Genomic DNA, 23,939 nt, shown 5'->3' on the forward strand with positions numbered 1-23,939 from the left:
CGCATGTGCTTAAATTTATAAAATCTACCCCTATGCGTAGAGCTTATAATGTACCCCAAAGCTGGCTAAAAGATGACATAGAGGAATCAGATGTTAAAGAATGCAGCTGATAGAGCATGCTTTGGGGTACACCTGATCTTAATGGAATCTTTGCAGAACTCTCAGAGCCAATCTTGACTTGCTGTGTATTTTTAGTAAGAGGATAAAAACCAGGAAAGGACAGAGCCCACAATATCAAGGGATTGTAGTCTAGTGTGTTGAATGGCATGGTCATTGGTGTTGACGGCTGCTGAGATATCAAATAAAATGAGTGTGAAAGAGATTCCTCAGTCAAAGCCTCATCTAATGGTGTGGTTCACTATTAGAGCAGAGGAGATGAAGGTTCATTCAAAGGCAAGGAAAACTAATTTTGTGAAAATAGGGGAGAACCTCAAAGAATAGTTAACTGGATGAGAAAATCTGGAAGAAGTAAACAAGCAGTGGGGAAGCTAAAAAAAGATGTTATAAGGGCATCTACAATTTATTAGGAAAGTAAATAAAGGAACTAGAAAAAGAGGCCCCAGTGGTTTTCTGAGAAGTAGCTGAAAAGGTAATGGAGAAAAGGTTAGCGTTTATAAACTACAAGAGGTCACACAAAGAGGATGACAGGCGACAATATCTTGAAAAGCTAAGAGAAGCTGGAAAAGTAACATAGTAATGATGGCAGAAAAAGAACAAATGGTCCATTCATTCTGCCCAGCAAGCATCTTATGGTAGTAACTGATGCTCCATGTAGGATACCTCCATGTTTCTGTTAAGGGTAGTAACTGCTGCTCCTTGCAGGTTTCCTCCAAGCTTTATGTTAAGGGTAATAATATTAATAATCAAAACCAAGCAACTGACAGAACCATAACAAAATTATTGCTAGCAACATTTTTACAGCATATGCAGTCTTTCTGATATTTTTGATACAGTGTTGCTGCTTGAATGTGCTTTGCTTTTGAACTTGGCCATTGTGCTTTTTCCCTCATGTCTGCATATCAGTACCATGAACGTAAAAGTCAGAGCAGCTGGCTGTCATGTGAATCCAATTCTCCCCCTCTCCCATGCCTTCTGTTAGGGGTAGTAGCTGCCGCTCCATGCTAGTTATCTCCCATGCACCCTTTTCTTAATTTCCAACTCCAGCCTATAGAGATCTACTATATTTATTTCTACTCTAATGGAAATCATAGCTAAATACCTGACCCTGGATTCCCCAGCTATTATCCTAGGGGACTTTAATTTACACATCGATACCAACCCTCTTTCATCCAACTGCGAAGCTTTCTTATCTTCCCTCACGGACATGGGCTTCAAACAACTCATCAACCAGCCCACACATAAAGCAGGGCATACACTCGATCTTATTTTCACAAACTCCAGCTTCATACAGCATTCACCCCCTCAGTTCTCCCAGTTCCATGGTCAGACCATTTTATTATCACCTCTGCTCTCAAGACGATTCGAAGATCTCCTATACCCCCCCCTCTCACCGCACTGCACTACAGGAAATCTTGCTCCTCAGAAGTCCTCACAATTCATTGGCCAAAGAGCTCGCCAACCTGGATCTTTCAAACCCTAACGCAGCCATGCTCTCTTGGCAAAACATCACATAAGCCATAGCCAACAACTTACTTATTTATTTATTTATTTATTTATTTATTTTTGGTTTTTCTATACAGACATTCCTGTAAAATATACAAATAATATCGGTTTACAGTGTAACGTTAACAGTCGCTCGGAGGCGGTACAAGGAAAATAGGTTAAGATAACAAAGAAAACTAAGAGAATGTAAAACATAATGTAAAATAAAACATAATACATAATATATAAATATATATAATAATATATAAATCTTCTTAATATATCATAAGGTAATGCCCTTATGCCCCCGTTCGACAAAGAATATCAACCCTGCGCAGAAAAACAAACAACCGTGGTTCTCAAAGAAGCTCCGTTCACTAAAACAAGACCTGAGACAGAAAGAAAAGAAATGGCGGAAGACCCCCAACCCCAACTCGCTAGTCATATATAAATCTGCTCTCCATTATTACAGAACTGCGACACTACGAACAAAAAGAGAATTTTACGCCCTTCAAATCCATGATCTGATATTCGACGCAAAGGCTCTCTTCTCTTACGTTTCGGAACTCACTAAAACCGCCACCTCATCTATTCCTGATGACATAGCCCAATCGAAAGCCAATGACCTCGCCCTCTTCTTTCAGAATAAAATCTCCAGCACTCTAACTAGATTAACTTCCAGCCCCAACACACCACCTCTGGATTCTTCCTACCTCCCTAACTCGGATGCGGTGTTGGAATCTTTTGAACCTACTTATACCTTAGAGGTTGAAACCATTCTAAAAAGAATGAAACCCTCCTCTCACCCTCTAGACCAAATTCCATCCAAATCACTACTTCTAGTACCGGACTCCATCTCTAAATATCTAGCAGATATCATCAACTGCTCACTCTCACAAGGAATCTACCTGGATGCTCTCAAATTGGCTACTCTCAAACCCATACTCAAGAAACCGAACCTGGACCCTGACAATCCCAACAATTATCGCCCTATTTCCAACCTGCTGTTTGTAGCCAAGATTATGGAAAAAGTGGTAAATAATTAATTATCAAACTATCTGGAAGAACATAAAATTCTCCATCCATCACAATACGGATTCCGTAAAACACATAGTACTGAAACCCTCCTCATCTCTCTCTTAGACCACTCATATATGGGCCTTGACAAAGGACACTCCTTCCTGCTTGCGCTCCTTGATATCTCTGCAGCGTTCGACACACTAAATCACTCCACCTTACTAAACCTGTTATCAGATATAGGAATCACAGGATCCGCTCACAGATGGTTTGACTCCTTCCTTAGCAATAGAAGCTATAAGGTTAGAATTAATAACAAGGAATCACCACTCACCAATACTCCACTCGGAGTCCCCCAGGGTTCCTCCCTATCTCCCACCTTGTTTAATATCTATCTCCTCCCTCTCTGCAAACTGCTCACAACCCTAAAACTGAAATTCTATATTTACACAGATGACGTACAAATTTTGATCCCCGTAACTGACTCGTTGGCAACAGCAGTCAAGCAATGGAACACTCACCTGTAAACGATCAACCTTCACCTTACAAGCCTTAACTTGGTACTTAATACTGCCAAGACAGAACTCCTGCTTATCACTCCAGAAGACGGCTATCACCAACAACAGTCACTTGTTACTATCCAAATCTCTCAAGCATGAGACCTCGGAGTCGTAATCAATAGTCACCTGAGCTTAAAGAAGTTCATAAGCTACACTACCAAGGAGTGCTTCTATAAATTACAGGTGCTAAAAAAAATCAAGCCTTTACTATACCATCATGATTTCAGATCTGTTCTCCAAGCTATCCTGTTCTCCAAGGTTGACTATTGCAATTCTATTCTACAAGGTCTCCCAGCATCTACGATAAAACCCCTCCAGATGCTTAAAAATGCGGCGGCGAGAATCTTGACAAATACTAATCGGAGAGAGCACATCACACCTATACTAAAGGATCTGCACTGGCTCCCAGTTAACTTTAGAATACTTCACAAATCGTTCACTATTATCCACAAAAGCATCTACCAACAGACCCCCCTTGACCTGCTATATCCGCTCCAACTACACTCTACGGCCAGACCTATAAGGGAAGCTTACAAGGGATCTCTACACGCCCCCCAAACAAGGTTGTGCACCGATCAACCATCAGAGATCGGGCATTCTCAACAGCGGGTCCCTCCATCTGGAACGCCATACCCCCAGACCTTTGGCAGGAAATTTGCCTCCTAACTTTAAAAAAAAAAACTCAAGACATGGCTGTTCGGCCAAGCCTTCCCCGATTCCTAGAACAGCATTACTGTTACAGTACCTAATCCAGCATTTCGTTTGCAAAACTCAGACAAGCATTAAGTCCACATAAACATGTCATAGTTTAGAGGTAGGCTTTCCAAGCCAAGCTTCCCCACACACTTATCGGGATTTAGTATTATTATCGTATTGTCCCACTCTTCTTTTCCATATCCCAGTTATATTCCCTTGTTTCATTGTAACTTTTTACCTCCTCTAATTACGATCTCATGTTAAGTGTTATTGCTATTGTTTTTGTTAAGATCTTAGTTCTCATTCCAGTGGAAACACAGAGAGGAGAGGATCACCTTGCTGGTGGCTGAAAGGACTCATTAAGTTTTTGCTTGGGACATTGACTTTTTTTAAAAGTATTGGGGCAAAGTTAACTATTTGGGAATATTATTTAGTGTGTTTGTGTGTTTGTGCCTTTAATAGTCAGAAAGGCAGTGAATAAACAAGTTAGACTGTTTGCATTTTTAAATAGTCAGTCAATAAGGTAGCAGTAGGTAGGCAGTGAATAAACAAGTTAGACTGTATTTTTAGTCAGTCAATAAGGTAGCAGTAGGTAGGCAGTGAATAAACAAGTTAGACTGTTTGTATTTTTAGTCAGTCAATAAGGTAGCAGTAGATAGTGTGTTTATTTTTAAAAGTCTGCAGAACTGAGTGTTCTCCAGACTTTTAAAGAGCTGACTGTTTGTTTTTAATACTAACTGGGTGCATTGTATTGAAAAAAAAAAAACCACAACCCCCCCCCCCCCCCACAAAAAAGTAGCCAGAAGCAAGAAATAAGCTAGGAGCAGTATATACCAAAGTAAAAAAGTTGAATAGTTCAGCTCAGTTACTCACCTTGGAAAGGTGTTGAGGTAGTGTGATTGGGTTTGAATAGGGACCAACATTTGTTAATCAAGGGAGCAGTGAGTCACTCAGGCTGGCGAACTGAAGTTAGACTGTTTGTGTTTCCCAACCCTCCCACCCCTCGCCCACCCACCCCTAGCTCATCCCTTAATTTATAGGCAGGTGCCACTTTCACAAAAAAAAAACAAACCATCAACAAAAACTTTATTGAGAATTCGATCAGACCCCGGTAGGCCACTACCAGACACATAGTGAATTCACTAAAACATTTAAAGGAAGTTAGACACATTCCTACTCCCATAGCAACCTAAAACTTAACTAGGAACTGATCAAAATTGAGATGAAGGCAGCAGTCCAGCAGCAAGAGGGGGGCTTCCCAGTCTTTTGCATCGAGTGTCACATGTATGATTTTTTACCCACCGTTGAGAAGTTGTACATGTGCATGCGATGCAAAGAGCTCCTGGCTCTCAGAGAACGAGTCCGATCTCTGGAGGCTAGAGTGGCAGACCTGGAGGAGCTGAGGCAGACAGATAGGTATATAGATGAGACCTTCAGGGACATAGTAGTCAAGTCCCAACTTCAGACTGGCAGCCCTGGTGCTGCCTTGTAGGAAGAAGGTCTCATAATGGGAGAGCACCAACCAGGTGTAGCAGGAAAGGATCCTGTAGCAAGGACCTGCTCTCTAGGTGATGCATTGTCCTTTCGCACTGAGGATATCTCCCCAAGGCCTACTGCCCAGGAGGGAAGGGTTAAGTCGGCCGTCATAGTTGGTGATTCGATTATTAGGAATGTAGATAGCTGGGTGGCTGGTGGGCATGAGGATTGCCTGGTAACATGCCTACCTGGTGCGAAGGTGGCGGACCTCACGCGTCACCTAGATAGGATTTTAGACAGTGCTGGGGAGGAGCCGGCTGTCGTGGTACACGTGGGCACCAACGACATAGGATAATGTGGGAGGGAGGTTCTGGAAGCCAAATTTAGGCTCTTAGGTAGAAAGATTAAATCCAGAACCTCCAGGGTAGCATTCTCTGAAATGCTCCCTGTTCTACGCGCAGGTCACCAGAGGCAGGCAGAGCTCCGGAGTCTCAATGCGTGGATGAGACGATGGTGCAAGGAAGAGGGATTCAGTTTTGTTAGGAACTGGGGAACCTTTTGGGGAAGGGGGAGTCTCTTCCGAAGGGATGGGCTCCACCTTAACCAGGGTGGAACCAGACTGCTGGCGCTAACCTTTAAAAAGGAGATAGAGCAGCTTTTAAACTAGAACAAAGGGGAAAGCCGACAGTCGCTCAGCAGCGCATGGTTCGGAGAGAGGTATCTTTAAAGGATACTAATGATGCATTAGAATTAGGGCATCCCGACAGTGAGATTCAAATAATTAGAAAAGTAGTCCAAGTGCCTGTAACTAAAAACTCACCTGAGCTAAAAAATTCTAACTTATCCCTATCAATTAAAAAGCAGAATAAAAATACAAACAAAAAACAAACTTTGAAATGTTTGTATGCTAATGCCAGAAGTCTAAGAATTAAGATGGGAGAATTAGAATGTATAGCAGTAAATGATGACATAGACTTAATTGGCATCTCAGAGACATGGTGGAAAGAGGATAACCAATGGGACAGTGCTATACCGGGGTACAAATTATATCGCAATGACAGAGAGGAGCAGTCGGGAGGAGGTGTGGCGCTTTATGTCCGGGATGGCATAGAGTCCAACAGGCTAAACATTCTGCATGAGACTAAATACAAAATTAAATCTTTATGGGTAGAAATCCCTTGTGTGTCAGGGAAGACTACAGTGATAGGGGTATACTACCGTCCACCTGGTCAAGGTGGTGAGATGGACAGTGAAATGCTAAGAGAAATTAGGGAAGCTAACCAAATTGGTAGTGCAGTAATAATGGGAGACTTCAATTACCCCAATATAGACTGGGTAAATGTATCATCGGGTCACGCTAGAGAGATAACGTTCCTGGATGGAATAAATGATAGCTTTATGGAGCAATTGGTTCAGGAACCGACGAGAGAGGGAGCAGTTTTAGATCTAATTCTCAGTGGAGCACAGGACTTGGTGAGAGAGGTAACGGTGGTGGGGCCGCTTGGCAATAGTGATCATAATATGATCAAATTTGATTTAATGACTGGAAAAGGAACAGTGTGCAAATCCAAGGCTCTCGTGCTAAACTTTCAAAAGGGAAACTTTGATAAAATGAGAAAAATTGTTAGAAAAAAACTGAAAGGAGCAGCTACAAAAGTAAAAAATGTCCAAGAGGCGTGGTCATTGTTAAAAAATACCATTCTAGAAGCACAGTCCAGATGTATTCCACACATTAAGAAAGGTGGAAAGAAGGCAAAACGATTACCGGCATGGTTAAAAGGGGAGGTGAAAGAAGCTATTTTAGCCAAAAGATCTTCATTCAAAAATTGGAAGAAGGATCCAACAGAAGAAAATAGGATAAAGCATAAACATTGGCAAGTTAATTGTAAGACATTGATAAGACAGGCTAAGAGAGAATTTGAAAAGAAGTTGGCTGTAGAGGCAAAAACTCACAGTAAAAACATTTTTAAATATATCCGAAGCAGAAAGCCTGTGAGGGAGTCAGTTGGACCGTTAGATGATTGAGGGGTTAAAGGGGCACTTAGAGAAGATAAGGCCATCGCGGAAAGATTAAATGATTTCTTTGCTTCGGTGTTTACTGAAGAGGATGTTGGGGAGGTACCCGTAATGGAGAAGGTTTTCATGGGTAATGATTCAGATGGACTGAATCAAATCACGGTGAACCTAGAAGATGTGGTAGGCCTGATTGACAAACTGAAGAGTAGTAAATCACCTGGACCGGATGGTATACACCCCAGAGTTCTGAAGGAACTAAAAAATGAAATTTCAGACCTATTAGTAAAAATTTGTAACTTATCATTAAAATCATCCATTGTACCTGAAGACTGGAAGATAGCAAATGTAACCCCAATATTTAAAAAGGGCTCCAGGGGCGATCCGGGAAACTACAGACCGGTTAGCCTGACTTCAGTGCCAGGAAAAATAGTGGAAAGTGTTCTAAACATCAAAATCACAGAACATATAGAAAGACATGGTTTAATGGAACAAAGTCAGCATGGCTTTACCCAGGGCAAGTCTTGCCTCACAAATCTGCTTCACTTTTTTGAAGGAGTTAATAAACATGTGGATAAAGGTGAACCGGTAGATATAGTATACTTGGATTTTCAGAAGGCGTTTGACAAAGTTCCTCATGAGAGACTTCTAGGAAAAGTAAAAAGTCATGGGATAGGTGGCGATGTCCTTTCATGGATTGCAAACTGGCTAAAAGACAGGAAACAGAGAGTAGGATTAAATGGGCAATTTTCTCAGTGGAAGGGAGTGGACAGTGGAGTGCCTCAGGGATCTGTATTGGGACCCTTATTGTTCAATATATTTATAAATGATCTGGAAAGAAATACGACGAGTGAGATAATCAAATTTGCAGATGACACAAAATTGTTCAGAGTAGCTAAATCAGAAGCAGATTGTGATAAATTGCAGGAAGACCTTGTGAGACTGGAAAATTGGGCATCCAAATGGCAGATGAAATTTAATGTGGATAAGTGCAAGGTGATGCATATAGGGAAAAATAACCCATGCTATAGTTACACAATGTTGGGTTCCATATTAGGTGCTACAACCCAAGAAAGAGATCTAGGTGTCATAGTGGACAACACATTGAAATCGTCGGTGCAGTGTGCTGCGGCAGTCAAAAAAGCAAACAGAATGTTGGGAATTATTAGAAAAGGAATGATGAATAAAACGGAAAATGTCATAATGCCTCTGTATCGCTCCATGGTGAGACCGCACCTTGAACACTGTGTACAATTCTGGTCGCCGCATCTCAAAAAAGATATAATTACGATGGAGAAGGTACAGAGAAGGGCTACCAAAATGATAAAAGGAGTGGAACAACTCCCCTATGAGGAAAGACTAAAGAGGTTAGGAGTTTTCAGCTTGGAGAAGAGACGACTGAGGGGGGATATGATAGAGGTGTTTAAAATCATGAGAGGTCTAGAACGGGTAGATGTGAATCGGTTATTTACTCTTTCGGATAGTAGAAAGACTAGGGGGCACTCCATGAAGTTAGCATGGGGCACATTTAAAACTAATCGGAGAAAGTTCTTTTTTACTCAACGCACAATTAAACTCTGGAATTTGTTGCCAGAGAATGTGGTTCGTGCAGTTAGTATAGCTGTGTTTAAAAAAGGATTGGATAAGTTCTTGGAGGAGAAGTCCATTACCTGCTATTAAGTTCACTTAGAGAATAGCCACTGCCATTAGCAATGGTTACATGGAATAGACTTAGTTTTTGGGTACTTGCCAGGTTCTTGTGGCCTGGATTGGCCACTGTTGGAAACAGGATGCTGGGCTTGATGGACCCTTGGTCTGACCCAGTATGGCATTTTCTTATACTTCTAGGTTCTCAATCCGCTCAACATTTGGTCTTATACCTCATGATAGCGGAGTATGTTGAAACTCTGTAATGTTTTCCATGTTATTTATTTATTTTATTTATTTAAAAGGTTTTTATATACCGCAAAATGGCCAGGATATTTGAGTATCCATTAAATCAAATTCCAGGATACATTATAGAAAACAATTGGTTTCAGAGCATTAAACATTGCTTTTGAATTGAAATTATTTGATTCATTAGACAATCACTGGCCAATCAGAGATGAATGATCTGACTGCTGCTTTTGCAGCGGTAAAATCCATGTTCCAGAATTACAGTTCACCTCATATTTGTCAACAACATGCATCTTGAGCAGGCCTCCATATTACAAATAACTGACCTGACATACTGTAATGCATCAGTACACCAGAAAAGTCTACTGTGAGCTTTGAGATTGCTCTTGATCTACTGCCAACTGCCCCTTTTTTTTTTCTGAGCAATCTTAGTTGAGATTTTTCTTGACCAAATGTGATCTACTTTTAGAATTAAAAAACTGCACAGATGCCTTTAATTTGCTATTTCCATTTATAGTGATGAAGACACAGATCTTAATTCTCTGATTAAGTCATGGCTAAGAAGTCAGCCTGAAAACTGTAGACATAATCTGGAAAACTGGATTGGAGATTATTTTGAAAGAGCTTTAAACTGGGTTCTAAAACAGGTAAGTAACCTTATAATTTATGATCCACATAATTTATGATCCACAAATGATAAAATACATGAGTTCTTAAATTTTTCTGTTTTAGTTTGTGTTAGAATGAGATCGATTATCAGATTACCTATAGATGTACTGTAATTATTTACTGTTTCTATTGTATCAATCATATTAAATCTATATTTTTGTGCTTTTTCTTGCAAGTTTTTTTACATGTACAAAAACAGAGACCAACTGATGATTAATGCCTCTGTTCTGATTTATATAATTTGGAAGTCTCGTAAATTAGACTAGGAATTTGCCATTGCAGATGTGACATTTATAATTTAATACAAAATTAGATGCATGTACAATTACACTTCTTGTATATGGTCTCCCTAGGGATAATAAAATGATTGACTCTGAAACACATGGCTAGAATTCCAGTCATTCTTCTCTGTTATGTATCTGTAATGAAATTAATGGGATCTGACTCCTTGGTTTTATCTAACTGTAATTGTATCATCTCTGCTGTATATTCAAAAATAAGTTTGCATGTTTATGTATTTAGCTACCAAAACACTTCTCCATTATGTGACTTTTTTGTTGTGTAACACTATCCAGGGATGGATTTTGACTTTTGCCATCTTTAGGCACTGTTATTGCTGTGCTACCCTGCCTCCCTCACCCGGACTTCCTAATTCTGCCCCTTGCAGACCTCCGAACCCCAAGTGATCCTCTGATTTTCTTTACCTCCCCATCCTTGACCTCTCAGTGTAGAACTTGACATCAGATAAAGGACCATATGGCCCATTTGGTTTGCCCATATGCTTGCTTTTGCAAACTAACTCTCCTCTGCTGCTTTCTCCATCTCCTCTCCCCCAAAAAATGGACATCTGATTTTCCTGCTCCTTCTGGGCCTCCAATTCCCCTGCAACTCCCAGGACAGTGATGGCCAGTTCGGTCCTCAAGAGCCACAAACAGGCCTGGTTTTCAGGATGTCCACAATTAATATGTGAGATAGATTTACATGCACTGCTTCCATTGTATGCAAAGATATCTCATGCATATTCATCGTGGACATCCTGAAAACCTGAACTGTTTGTGGCTCTTGAAGACTGGAGTTGGCCACCCCTGCCCTAGGGACTTCTGATTCCCTTGCCTCCCCCCTCCCCCTGCAGATATCCAACTGTTTCCCCCCCTCCCTTCCATCCTGACCCATGTTCACAAACACCACAGTGTTCTTGCCCTCTCTGGTCTTTCATGAGGGGGACAAAGTCTGTTACTGTGCATATGTTGCCTTGTTAGGACAGTGTTGCTGGAATCTAAGGCCATGGGATTGGAGGACAGAAGAGGAGGAGGAATGGCAGGATTGGACGTTTGTGGAGCGGTAAAGGACAGAAGCTTTGTTGCCTTCAAAATTGTGCCATCCTTGGCACAGACCTAGTAGGCTTTTGTGTATATCCAGGTCTCACCCACCATATTCTCTTACTTGTCATCCATCCCATGAACATTACATATGTACATTTTTCTAGTGATCTTAGAACCTTAATTAGGAACCTACTCCAGTCCTTCATGCTGTCATATTAACAGGGAAAGCCTGACACCAAAACACCCCAAACTTTATTCGTAGTTCCCAGTTTTTCCATTTCATTTATATCACGTGCCCATATCAAGTTCAGTTGTGCTGGCAGTCATCTAGCTGAGAAGCATACTGTAACCTACAGTGTGTTCTTCCATTTCTTAGCATTCAGACAGGTGCAAAACCCACACCAGTGGGTTTTGTACCTCTACCAGCAGATGGAGATGAAACAAAGCTGACATCACGGTATATATATACTCCTGCACTGACATCAGCCCACCAGTATTCTTTGTCTCCAGTAGATGGTGGATGTGCATCTCCCTACTGGAGATTGCTTTAAAAAAAATTTAGAAGGAGAATGAAGAAGGAAATTAATTTGCCCTGCTCTCCTGTAGTGATACCTTCTGGTCTCTCTCTTAGTCGAGTTTTCCTCAGGTGATATCTGCATATCTTTCCCTCAGTAGAGTGCTTCTGTCCGGTAGCTGGTTTTCTGGCGTACACTTAGCTGTAGAGAGACAATCCTCTGAGAAGCTAGTGGGTGCAGGAAACTGAGCATGGCAGTGAAGGCCTTTACCCTCTTCCCCCGCAGCCAGAGACAGACTCTGCACTCAGCTGGGTGTGGGCTGAGCTAAGTAAAGAGTAAATATATAAAAAGAAGAAAAAGAAGAGGAGTTAATTTTAGGGATTCCCCTTCTGGTCTCCGAGTTCGGTGCGCTGATCTGACGTTCGTTCCTTTCTCCAGGGGAGCTTGGGGAATCGTGGCAGCTTGGCGGATTGAGCAGCCTTTTTGGCTAGACCCTGCTCTCAGGCTTTGTTTAGACACCGCATGGTAGGCCGCGGCTGCATTCGCATGTATTTCTATGCACAAGTCTGCTGTGAAACAGTGTCTGAGATCTGTTTGCACTTGCTCGCCTGGGTGTACGATCAGGTGGGTGCTTAGGTGGGCACCTACCTGGACTGCGTATTGGGCACCTACATTTTGGGTATTGGTAGTGTGCACCTTTTGGATAGAGTTTGTTTTTTGAGTGCTCTGTCCAGGCTTGCTAATGCGGGTGCGCAGCTTGCAGCTGGGCACATAATTGTCAGACACTTTTGGGAGCGTGCTGCTAGCGGGTGTTTATGGCGCCAGTAGCCAAGAAGCCTAAGCACCTTACCCCTTTGGCTGCTTGCCATATTCGAGCATCACAGCCTCGCATCCCCTCTAACCTTTGTCAGCACTGCTTGGAGGCTCAGGGAGAGTTGTCTCCGACTGATTTTGCTGAGCCCCACCCTTCCCAGCAAGATGCAGGAATGGGACTGGAGGGGGAACTACCAGAGGTTTCGCCTGGTATTGGGGCTCCCCTAACTGGTTCATCAGCAGGGGAAGGCAACTCAGTGGATGCAGGACAGACACCCCCTGGTTTTGGTATTGATCCTTCTGCCTTTTCTTGGGTGGAATTTTTTTCAAGGGCTGCAATCCTTTCTTCAGGAGTAGTTAGCGACCCCCTGCCAAATCCTTTTTTTAAGTTCAAAATATTTTATTATGAGTTTAATAAGAAAGAGTACAAATACAAGAAAAAAGAAATGCTTATAATAGGGCTGCATGATTGGTAAGTCAAAACCAAATTAATACTAAAAAAAGAAAAACAAGACAATAATAGAACTGCAGGTTATGCACCGACTTAGCTTAACTATGAGAAGCAAAGAAATCATCAAGCGTCTTCCGAACCTGAGACCACATAGCGAGCCGAGAGCTTTTAACAGCAACAGCTTTTTCATACTTACAATAAAGACATATGGAATTCGACTAAAAGTGCTCATTGAGTACATAACTGTGCTTCCAGTAAGACATAATCAAATGGATAGTAACTGCAAGGAAAAAAATCCAACAGTTTACAATGTGGAGGAGAAAGTGAAAACGGAGCAGCAGTCCCATGGAAAATAACAATATTTATTTATTTTATTTATTTATTTGTTTTTATATACCGATATTCAAACATAAGTATCACATCGGTTTACATAATAACTTAAGTGATAGTGTGACAACAAGTCATATTATCTTTACATTGCAACATTGTAACATAGTAAAAAACTGCATCTACGTATCGCTCTAACAATTATAATATTATTACATTGAATAACAAACACAACTTAATTCTTAACATTATAATGGCTAACGTTATTGTGAAAAGTATGGGCCTTTGGTTGGAGATGTATTGAGTTCTCTAGTGGGTTATGTGTGGGGTTATAGAGCTGGTTGTTTAGGGTTGGATCTCAGTGGCGAGGGTTAATTGTTGGCGGGATAGGCTTTTCGGAAAAGCCAGGTTTTTAGTGCTTTCTTGAAGTTTTGTGATGAGGGTTCTGTTCGGAGTTTTGCTGGTAGTTTGTTCCACAGTGCGGGGCCTGCTATTGAGATTGCGCGTTGTCGTGTTGAGGTGAGGTGGGCCTGTTTGATGGAGGGGATAGTGAGTAGTCCAGTGTTTTTAGAGCGCAGGTTTCTTTGCGTGGTGTATGGATGAAGGGTGTCCTTTAGCCAGACTGTTTTCGTGTTGTTGCTGGATTTGTGCATGAGGGTGAGGGCTTTATATTGAATTCTGTGGGTTATGGGGAGCCAGTGTAGGTCTTTTAGTATGGGGGTGATGTGTGTGGAGCGCTTGCAGTTTGTGAGGGATCTGGCTGTCACATTTTGCAGTAGCTGGAGTGGTTTGAGGGTGGAGGCAGGGAGTCCAAGGAGGATGGAGTTACAGTAATTGAGTTTCGATAGGATGAGGGCCTGGAGTATTGACCTGTAGTCTTGAGTGAGTAGTAGGTGTTTGATTTTTATGAGGGCTTGTAGTTTGAAGTAGCCCTCTTTTATTATAGTATTGATGAAGGTTTTCAGGTTGAGCTCGGAGTGTAATGTGATGCCTAGGTCTCTTACAGTTGCAACAATTTGGCTTTTGCTCTGTGTGGAAGAATGGTCTTGGATATTCTCTGTAGGGGGATTGTTAGAGATGTGTAGGATTTCTGTTTTTGTGTGGTTAATGGTGAGTGATATTTGTGATAGGAGTTTTTCTATATGGGCTAGGATGGAGTTCCATTGTAGGAGGGTGTTTTGTTTGCCTTCTTTCATGGGGAGGAGGATCTGGACGTCATCGGCGTATACAAAGTATTGTAAGCCCAGGTCGGTGAGGAGTTTGCATAGTGGGAGCATGTAGATGTTGAAAAGGGTGGAGGAAAGTGATGATCCTTGAGGGACGCCATGTGAAAGGGGGAACTGTTTTAATTCTTTGTTGTTGAAGGTTACTTTGTATGATCTGTTTGTTAGGTAGGAGTTAAACCATTTGATTGTGGTGCCGTCTAGTCCAATCTCGCTTAGTCTTGTTAGGAGGGTGTTGTAGTTGATGGTGTCGAATGCAGGGGATATGTCTAGTAATATAAGAAGGTAGGAGTGGCCGGCATCTAGTCCTCTGAGTGCTGAGTCGGTAAGGGTAAGTAAGAGTGTCTCTGTGCTGAGGTTATTTCTGAATCCGTATTGTGATGGATATAGAATTTTTTGTGATTCCAGGTGTTCAGTGAGTTGATGGTTAACAGTTTTTTCAAGAATTTTTGTGAAGAATGAGAGGTTAGATATGGGTCTGAAGTTAGTAGGGTCATTGGAATCAAGGTGTGGTTTTTTTTAGTATAGGTTTGATGATGCTGATAGGTTTCAGGGCTTCGGGGAAATTTCCTTGCTCTAGGGATGTGTTGATGATGTTTGCTGTAGGTTTGGCTATGATATTTGGGATTAGTTTCAAGGTTATGATAGGTATGGGGGTGTGTGGCTGGGTTTATTTTCCATATGATGGTTTTTATCTCGGTAGAGACGATGGGTTCAAAGGTGGTCCAGGTGGGGACGGTAGTGGGCTGTGAGGTCATTGTATCCTTGGTAGTTGAGAGATGGGCGTTATTAGTTTGGAGATTTTGTCTAGGAAGAATTGTGCTAGTTTGTCGCAGGTTATTGAGGCATTCTCATTGGAGGGTGGAGTTTGGATGGGTTGGGTAAGCTTGGTGACGAAGTTGAAGAGGGCTCTTGGGTTGTATTGGTGATCGTGGATTTTCTTTGCGTAGTATTGTTGTTTGGCATGATCTATGTCAGTTTTGTAGGTGTGAAGTATTGTTCTTTATCTGTCCAGGTGGGTTGGGGTAGGATATTTTCTCCACTTTTTTCAGCTTGTCGAAGTATTCGCTTAATGTTTTTCAGTTCGTGTTTGTACCATGGTGCTTTGAGGGAGCTCCCAGTTTTGATTTCTTTGGTGATGATAGGACATTTTGCTTTTGCTATTTCAGCATTGATGGTGAGCCAGGAGTTGGTAGCTGTGTTTGCGGTGTTGAGGTTAAGATCTTTTAATGCTGTGGGGAGGGCTTCAGCGATGTCTTCACTGGGGCATGGCTTGGGGAATTTGATGTATTTTTTGTTGTAGCTGGTTTCTGTGTGGTTGGTTTAGAGTTGGAGTGTAGCATGGATCAGTTTGGGTTGGACCATGGGATGTTGGTTGTTGTGAGGGGGTTGTTGGTGCGTGATGTTTTGTTGTTGATAAAGATGAGGTCAGGTGTGTGGCCCGATTTCTGCGTTGGTGTTAATTGATAAGTGAGGGGAGTTTTGACATATAAAACCCAGGATATAATGTCCCACACCTTTTGCCAGAAGGAAAAAACCATGGGCAATAATATATCATGTGTGACAGGGTGGCTTTTGCAGAAGAGCAGGACCAAAAAACATGAAAGGGTAATATCCCAGCTCAAAAATGTTTCTAAGGAGTGCAGACTGCTCTTTGAGAAACAATAAAAGAGGATTATGTCAAACTGGAAGACAATGAAACCCGTAGAGAAAAGCACCAGAAAGATCCCCAATCCACATCATCGGAAGAACATTCAGTTTCCAAAAGCCAAATGTTTTGTAACCCCTTTTGCACCGGGAAAAGAGAAGCCTTCAAAGACCTATAAATTCTAGAAGCTAAATGGCCAAGCGAACAGTATACAGTATATAGAGAAGGAGGTCATGAAGAGTAAAGTGAGAGAGAAGAGAGTATGTTAAACAATGTCTGAGTTGCAACCAGGCATAAAACTGAGATTTGGGAATTAAGTAAGTCTCTTGTAGTTCAGCTAAGGGAAGAAGAGAATTATCACATATAAGTGAAGAAATAAACCAAGTATAACAAGCTTGCCAGCTCTTCCAATTAATAGGGGTACCACCAATAGAAATAGTCCTATGATGCCATAATGGCGCCAACCGGGAAAACTTCCCTAGACTGAGGGAGTGTTGAAATGCTCAAATTCGGAAAAAGCCCGAAAGTGGAATACAAAATCGGGTTGGACTTAATAGAACCCAGAGGAGACATACCAGGAACCCTGTCTAGAGGAAGGGGGAGACAAAGTCCTGTTCTATAGCCACCCATCGGGAACCATCCAAAATAGATAAGGAAGCTGATAACTAGTAATAGCCCTGCTGTAACAATAGATGCTTGATGGTAACCATAGAAATCAGGGAAATTAACCCCCCTCGACTTTTGTCGGCTTTCAATGTATCAAGAGCAATGCAAGGTGCCTTATTCCGCCATAAAAAGAGAGAAAGCAGGCGATCAATATGCCTATAGAAACCACTAGAAATAAAATAGGGTTCATTGAGAATACAAAGTTTAAGCGAGGGGCCAGCACCGTTTTGTCGAGATCCACTCTTCCCCACAAAGTTAGATAAAGTGAAGACCACTGCACTATAGAGTCCTGCAACATCTGTAGAAGCAAAACTTACAGTGAGTCAGGGAGAGGGATAATGTAGTATAAAATCGATTACCCACATATTTAAGACCTTGTACTGGTTTGTGAAATGGATAACCAGACAGGTCAATCATCACCCCACACTGATTCAGGGGAAGAAGCTCAGTTTTATGCCAGTTAATGTGATAGCCAGAGAAAGAAGAATAAACAGAGGTTAGAGAAAACAGATGAGGAAGGGAAGAAACAGGATTAGCAAAAAAAAAAAACCATAGAATCATCTGCATATGCCAAAAGTTTGTAGGTATCCGAACCACAGGTAACACCCTCAATTCTGGAGTCTTACCTAATAGCCAGAAACAGGGGTTCCAAAGCCAGATTAAAGAGAAAAGGGGACAAAAGGCAGCCCTGCCAGGTACCCCTATGTAAAACAAAACAGGGAGATATCTCATTGTTAAGGTACAAAAGTCCTGAGGGATGGTTATATATTAACTGAATCCAGGTCTGAAAGGAAGAGCCAAATCCAAACCACTTCAGAATAGTAAACAAATACTGCCATTCAACCCTGTCAAATGCTTTTTCAGCATTTAGAGACAAGGCAATTACAGGAGAAGGGAGTGTTTTGGCCAACTCTTGAATGTGCAGTAAATGGTGGGCATAATTAGAAATTAGCCAGTGTTTAATAAAGCAGATTGATTAAGTTTGAAGTAGGGTAATATACTAAATTAGAGTAAAAGGTATGTAATGTAGGGACAAGTAATTTTTGGAATGCACGATAAAATCCACAGTGAATCCATTGGGTCTGGGTGCCTTCTTTTTCTGCAAGGTAGATAAAGCTTTGACAATGCCACAGTGATGGGACTGTCCAGTATCTTTTCGCTGCTCCTCTGAGAGAGACGGGTGAGAAATCTGTGAAAGGACATGATTAATATCAAGTGCAGAGGAGGGAGATTCAGACTGATACAGATCAGAATAGAAATCACGAAAGGTATTCAAAATGTCATGGTCAGACAACAAAACATTGCCAAGCGGGGATTTAATAACTTGGCTGTGCTTCTTTTCCTGTGTCTGCCATAAATAATTGGCTAAAAGGTGGCCACATTTATTATTCTCTACATAATGCTGAGCCTATTGAGCAAATAGAGATTTATCAGCATGTGAACTCATTAACTTGTTATATTCATAACAAGCTCTCTATAGATGTTTTGGAAAATGGCAAGATATGTGTTCCCGTTCCAATTGGGCTACAGAGGAGTGTAATGAATGAACTGCTCATTCCACCTTTCAAGATTGAATACTATCACTGATAATCTCGCCTCTGATGGTCGCCTTGAAGACCGCCCATTCTATGGGAGAAGTAACATTAGGGGTATCATTATGTAAAAAATATTCAGCTTTTTTATCCTGTTAAAACTCAGAAAAAGAGGGATCCTCCAATAACGCAGAATTAAACCGCCAAAGATGATCATCCACTGATGGAGAGCCTAAAGTAATACTCAAGGAAACTGCAGCATGATCAGAAACTAAAATGGGGTGTATATGAGCAGATTGAACACCAGGAATCAGGGAACCAGAAACCAAAAAATAATCAATACTGGAGTACATGGAATGAGGGGAAGAAAACAAACTGTAATCCTTATCAGTTGTTGCGTGCCCTGTCCGCGGTAGGCCCGCAAACGGGCCTACTCACCCTTGCAGCGCTGCTCCCGGACCCGGACCATCCTCGATCGCGGCTGTGGGCAGCCGCCTACGTCCCTGAGCACCTACTGCCTACTCAGCTGTTCCACACTCCTCCGCGGACCTCCTTGACTCCCATCGGGTCTCCCTGGGTCTCTTACCTTGCAGAAAAAACCCGTACCTTGGTTTCTTCCTTGTCTTGCTGGACTGACTCCTTGGCTTTGACCCTTGCTATGTTGGACCACGGTCAGGATTGCTTCTCTGGCTTTGACCCTTGCTACTTTGGACCACGCTCAGAATTGCTTCTCTGGCTTAGACCCTCGCTATGTTGGACCACGCTCAGGACTGATTCTCTGACTTTGATCCTTGCTATGTTGGACCATGCTCAGGATTGCTTCTCTGGCTTTGACCCTTGCTACGTTGGACCACGCTCAGGATTGATTCTCTGGCTTTGACCTTTTCTCCATTGGACTCTGTACCTTGCCTTGCTCAGCTGCCTGCCCTGACTTTAACTTGCTTTCGACCACGCCTCTGGTATCTCTCTGGACTTGGCCTCTGAGGCTTCGGCCTTCTTCTACCTGGGCACCCTGTCTTGCCCTGTTCCTGTTGGCGCCCGGGTCTCTGGATCCTTGCCTCATCCAGACCTACACTGGTCCCCTGATACCTCTGCTGGTCCTCGGCCACCCTTTATTTATTTATTTATTTATTTGTTTATTTATTTATTTATAAATAATTTTTGTATACCGACAACCGTTTTAACATCGTATCGGTTCACATGTAACTTAGAACAGAGACAGCAAGGCTGTCATTAGGCATAGCCTTTACAAGGAACAAAAATAACATATGAACGTTTAAAGAATAAACGGGTGCAGGAGTATTAACAGGGGGGTAAGTAAAACTGGGCACTAGGATTCAAAAATTGTAAAAAATAAATACTAGTTACAGGAGTTAGGGTAAAGGGGGACAAAGGTACTGAATGTACTGATTAAAGGGGTGAATTTACAACACAGTACAAGGACCATCTCATCTACTGGAAGTCGCCACATGGAGGCCCGCCTAAGACAAGTCGGCCCAGGGACCTAAGGGCTCAACCTGTGGGGAACGAGGGCTGGTATTGGCGAAGCTCCAGTTGGCCTCCGTCTCCTAGTCAGTTCCGCCTCCCGACGGTGGGGACCCGTAGGTGAACCCCGCCTCGGGCCAAGGGTCCACCACCAGCGCAACATCAATGGCGTGCAACAGTCTCCTCGGGTCAACTAAACTTTATGCAAAACCTTATATGCTTTGGTGTAGGAAATGTTTGCACTAGACTGCTTATCTAAAAAAAGGTCTAAAGGCTGATTAAAGTCACTGCCGATGACACACCTGGAGGAACCCAATACCTAATATGTGAGAAATAATAGTCTGAAAACAAAACCTGGTCATCAGTATTAGGTGCATAAAGATTAAAAAAAAATACAAAACATTCAGATCCCAAAGTTTCCTGAACAGAAACCCATCTACACTCTGGATCTGCAGAGTGCTGAGAGACCTGAACCCCCAGCCTTTTATGAAATAAAATGGCCACCCCCTTCTTCTTGTGCTGCGCAGGACTAAAAAACATCTCCCCAAACCCAGGCCTGTTTCAATTTAAGGGATTTCATAGAGGAGAGATGTGTCTTTTGAATCATTGCCACATCTACATGTAAAGAGTGTAAGTAGGACCTTGGGGTGATAGTGTCTAATGATCTGATCTGAAGTCGGCGAAACAATGTGACAAGGCGATAGCTAAAGCTATCATCTGGGCGCATAAGCAGTGACACCAGACTTTATGTGATGCCCCGAAGCAGAAGACAAGTCTCATATCGATCTGTAATGGACATGGTCCTCGGGCACTGGCAGCAACACCAAAAACCGAAAGTGGCCATGTCAGAGGAAACAAAAGGGACACAAATGGAAGATGACAATGGTTGGGCATTGATGGCTGGCGGGCACCGATGCACCGCAGACTAGGGGGACTCGACCACGAAAGGAAACCTACCCAAATCGCCAAAAACCCTGACTAGTAGACACTTCAGAAAGGCACCAAGAGGGATCGGGTGATGGAACAACGAGAAAAAAAAATGGAAGAGAAACAAAGTTTATCCCAGGATAAGCAGGATGCTAGTCCTCACTTATGGGTGACGTCAGCAACGGAGCCCTAGGCGGGAAAGTTTACTGTCAAAGTTTCTAGAAACTTTTGACTGGCACTGTGGTGCCCACTGAGCATGCCCAGCATGCTATGATATTCTCTGCCACAGGTGTCACTCTTCAGTCTTCGTCTTTCTGCGCTGCTGTTCACATCGCGGGATAAGGAGACGTTGAGATTCCTCTCAACAAAAAATTTGACTGAAAAAGTCGATTAAATTAGATATTCTCTGTCACAGATTTAGAGGGGTAATTTTTCTTCACCGGCCGGTGAGTACCTCTGTCTCATTTGTCCCTTTTTTCGAGGGTTTTTTCTCTTCCCCTTCTTTCCTGTATGCGCTCGGAAAATGGCGATTACCGACCCACACCTCGAATGTGTGCTATGCTTCGGGGAAAAACATGAGGTAAATAATTGCCCACAATGCGCCGAGATGACTCCGAAAAGTCGAAAGACCCGCCTTGAAAAAATGGAGCATCTTTTCCAGCTTCAGCTTATCCCATCTCCGTCGGCGTCTTCGAAGTTGTCCCCGACTGGAACGTCTAAGCGCTTACTACTTAAAAAACCTCGCCCGGGGCCGTCGGGGGATCCTTCATCACCGTCGTCATCATCGACGAAATCCATCGACCTTCAGAAGTTAAAACATAAGCATCGACATTGACGACCATCGATGCCTGAAACGGACCCCCAGGAACCCTCGGCAAAGCGGCCACGGACTGAGGAAACACCGGTGCCTGGGCCTACTCCTCCGTCTTCGGTTCCCGATCCTCTGCAGGGCTCTGCACCGGATCCTACACCTCAGCCTCCGCCACCGCTTACAACTGCTCTGGTACCAACAGTTGTAACGCCGGAATTGTCTGAGATTATCAGACAAGCGGTATCCAAGGCCTTTATGGAGCAACATCTAATACCGATGGGCTCGTCGATGCTGATGCTCTCTGCATCGATGCCGGCAAATTTGCCGATGCCGGTGAGACCACCGATGCCGGTGTCGACCTTCACACCGACGACTAAAGGAGACTCGATGTCGACGCCCAAAATAATAACGACGTCCACATCGATATACACACACTTGCCATCGATGTCTTCGACATCGATACCAATGACTCCGCCGACATCAGGTCTGACATCGAGACGACCACCGTCGACGTCAATTCCGATAACTATTCCGTCGATCCAACCACCACAGGAAGAGCCAGAAATTCAAGATCTAGCTTTCTTCCAGCGACTACTGCAACGGTATCAAGATGTCATCGACACTTTACCGAAACAACCTGAAAAACAAACACTTCCATTACCTCCCATCGATGACCCATTACCAGGTCCATCAGGATTACATTTACCATCCAAGCCCATCACAAGATCCCCTCACAGGGATGATGATGAAGACTCCTGGGATAGCCAAGGCACAAATACATCTTCTGAGGACTTTGTGTCAGAACCCTCTCCACCAGAACCCAGAAAAAAGTCCCCACCAGAAGACTTATCATTCTCCAGTTTTATACAAGATATGGCAGATACCATACCCTTTAAACTGACTACTGAACAAGACACTAGACAACACACTCTAGAAGTCTTACAATTTGTAGATCCTCCCAAACAAGTTTTGGCTATCCCAATCCATGAAGTGCTCTTAGATCTACAACACAGAATCTGGGAGCACCCTTCTACAGTTGCAGCAGTAAATAAAAGAGTGGATTCCACCTATCTGGTACAGACAGCACCTGGCTTCCAAAAAGCACAATTACCACATAATTCAGTGGTAGTTGAATCTGCCCAGAAAAAGTCAAGACGTGTCCATCCTCACTCTTCAACTCCCCCAGGAAAAGACCACCGCTTCCTGGATACATTAGGAAAAAAGGTGTATCAAGCAGCAATCCTGAATTCGAGAATCTCTGCATACCAGTTGTATATGACACAGTATCAGAGAGACTTATGGAAGCAGATGGAGCAATTCGTAAACTCACTTCCTGCACAGTGTCAAGAATCAGCACAGGCCATAGTGAACAAAGGCCTAGAAGCAGGAAAGCATGAGGTCAGAGCAGCTTACGATAGCTTTGACACTGCCTCCAGGACTGCAGCTGCTGGGATTACTGCTCGAAGGTATGCATGGCTCAAGGCCTCTGATCTCAGGCCTGAGTTCCAGGAAAAACTAGTAGATCTGCCATGTTTGGGAGACAATTTATTTGGTGACAAGGTCCAGGAAGCAGTCCAACAGCTAAGGGACCACAATGAGACATTACGCCAGCTGTCCCAAATGCCTCAGGAACCTTCAACACAATCACAACGATGCTTGCCCCGCAGGGAACAAAAGCGTTCTTACTACAGGCCACGTAGATACTACTCACAAACATCCAGGGGCAGATCTATTAGGCCTCAACAACAACGTTCTCAAGCAAGACAGCCTAGGCCTCCTCGCACGCAACCTCCACCTCAGACAGGTCCAGCGGCGGGGTTTTGAGAGTCAGACCAGAGAACAAGCCATAATTTCAAATCCTCAAACACATCTGCCAGTAGGAGGAAGAGTTTCACACTTTTACAAACACTGGCAAACAATAACAACAGACCAATGGGTACTCTCTATAATTGCCCATGGTTACAAACTAAATTTCCTCTCAATTCCTCCAGAATTTCCACCAACTTCCTACCCAAAACAAAATTCTCAACTAAATCAATTAAAAATAGAATGATCCACCCTTCTGAGAGCCAGGGCCATTCAACCAGTGCCCCGGACACAGCAGGGCAGAGGATTCTACTCCAGATATTTCCTCATTCCAAAGAAAACTGGAGGCCTACGTCCCATCCTAGACCTCAGAAATCTCAACAAATTTCTAAAAAGAGAAAAGTTCAGGATGGTTTCTCTAGGCACCATGCTTCCACTTCTTCAAAAAGGGGATTGGCTTTGTTCTTTGGATCTACAAGATGCT

At 42.9% G+C, this 23,939-nt stretch overlaps 1 protein-coding gene across 1 annotated transcript in view; it reads left to right on the forward strand.

The window, feature by feature from the left end:
* The window catches only part of DYNC2H1 (dynein cytoplasmic 2 heavy chain 1), a 1,848,033-nt gene that overhangs the window by 649,555 nt on the left and 1,174,539 nt on the right, over window positions 1–23,939 (forward strand). The window contains exon 40 of the mRNA XM_029602426.1: window positions 9,778–9,907. Coding sequence (XP_029458286.1) covers window positions 9,778–9,907 — 130 coding nt within the window. The remainder of the gene's footprint in view (window positions 1–9,777; window positions 9,908–23,939) is intronic.

The sequence above is a fragment of the Rhinatrema bivittatum genome, chromosome 5 (assembly GCF_901001135.1).
Source record: "Rhinatrema bivittatum chromosome 5, aRhiBiv1.1, whole genome shotgun sequence".
In the NCBI taxonomy this organism is placed as follows: domain Eukaryota; kingdom Metazoa; phylum Chordata; class Amphibia; order Gymnophiona; family Rhinatrematidae; genus Rhinatrema; species Rhinatrema bivittatum.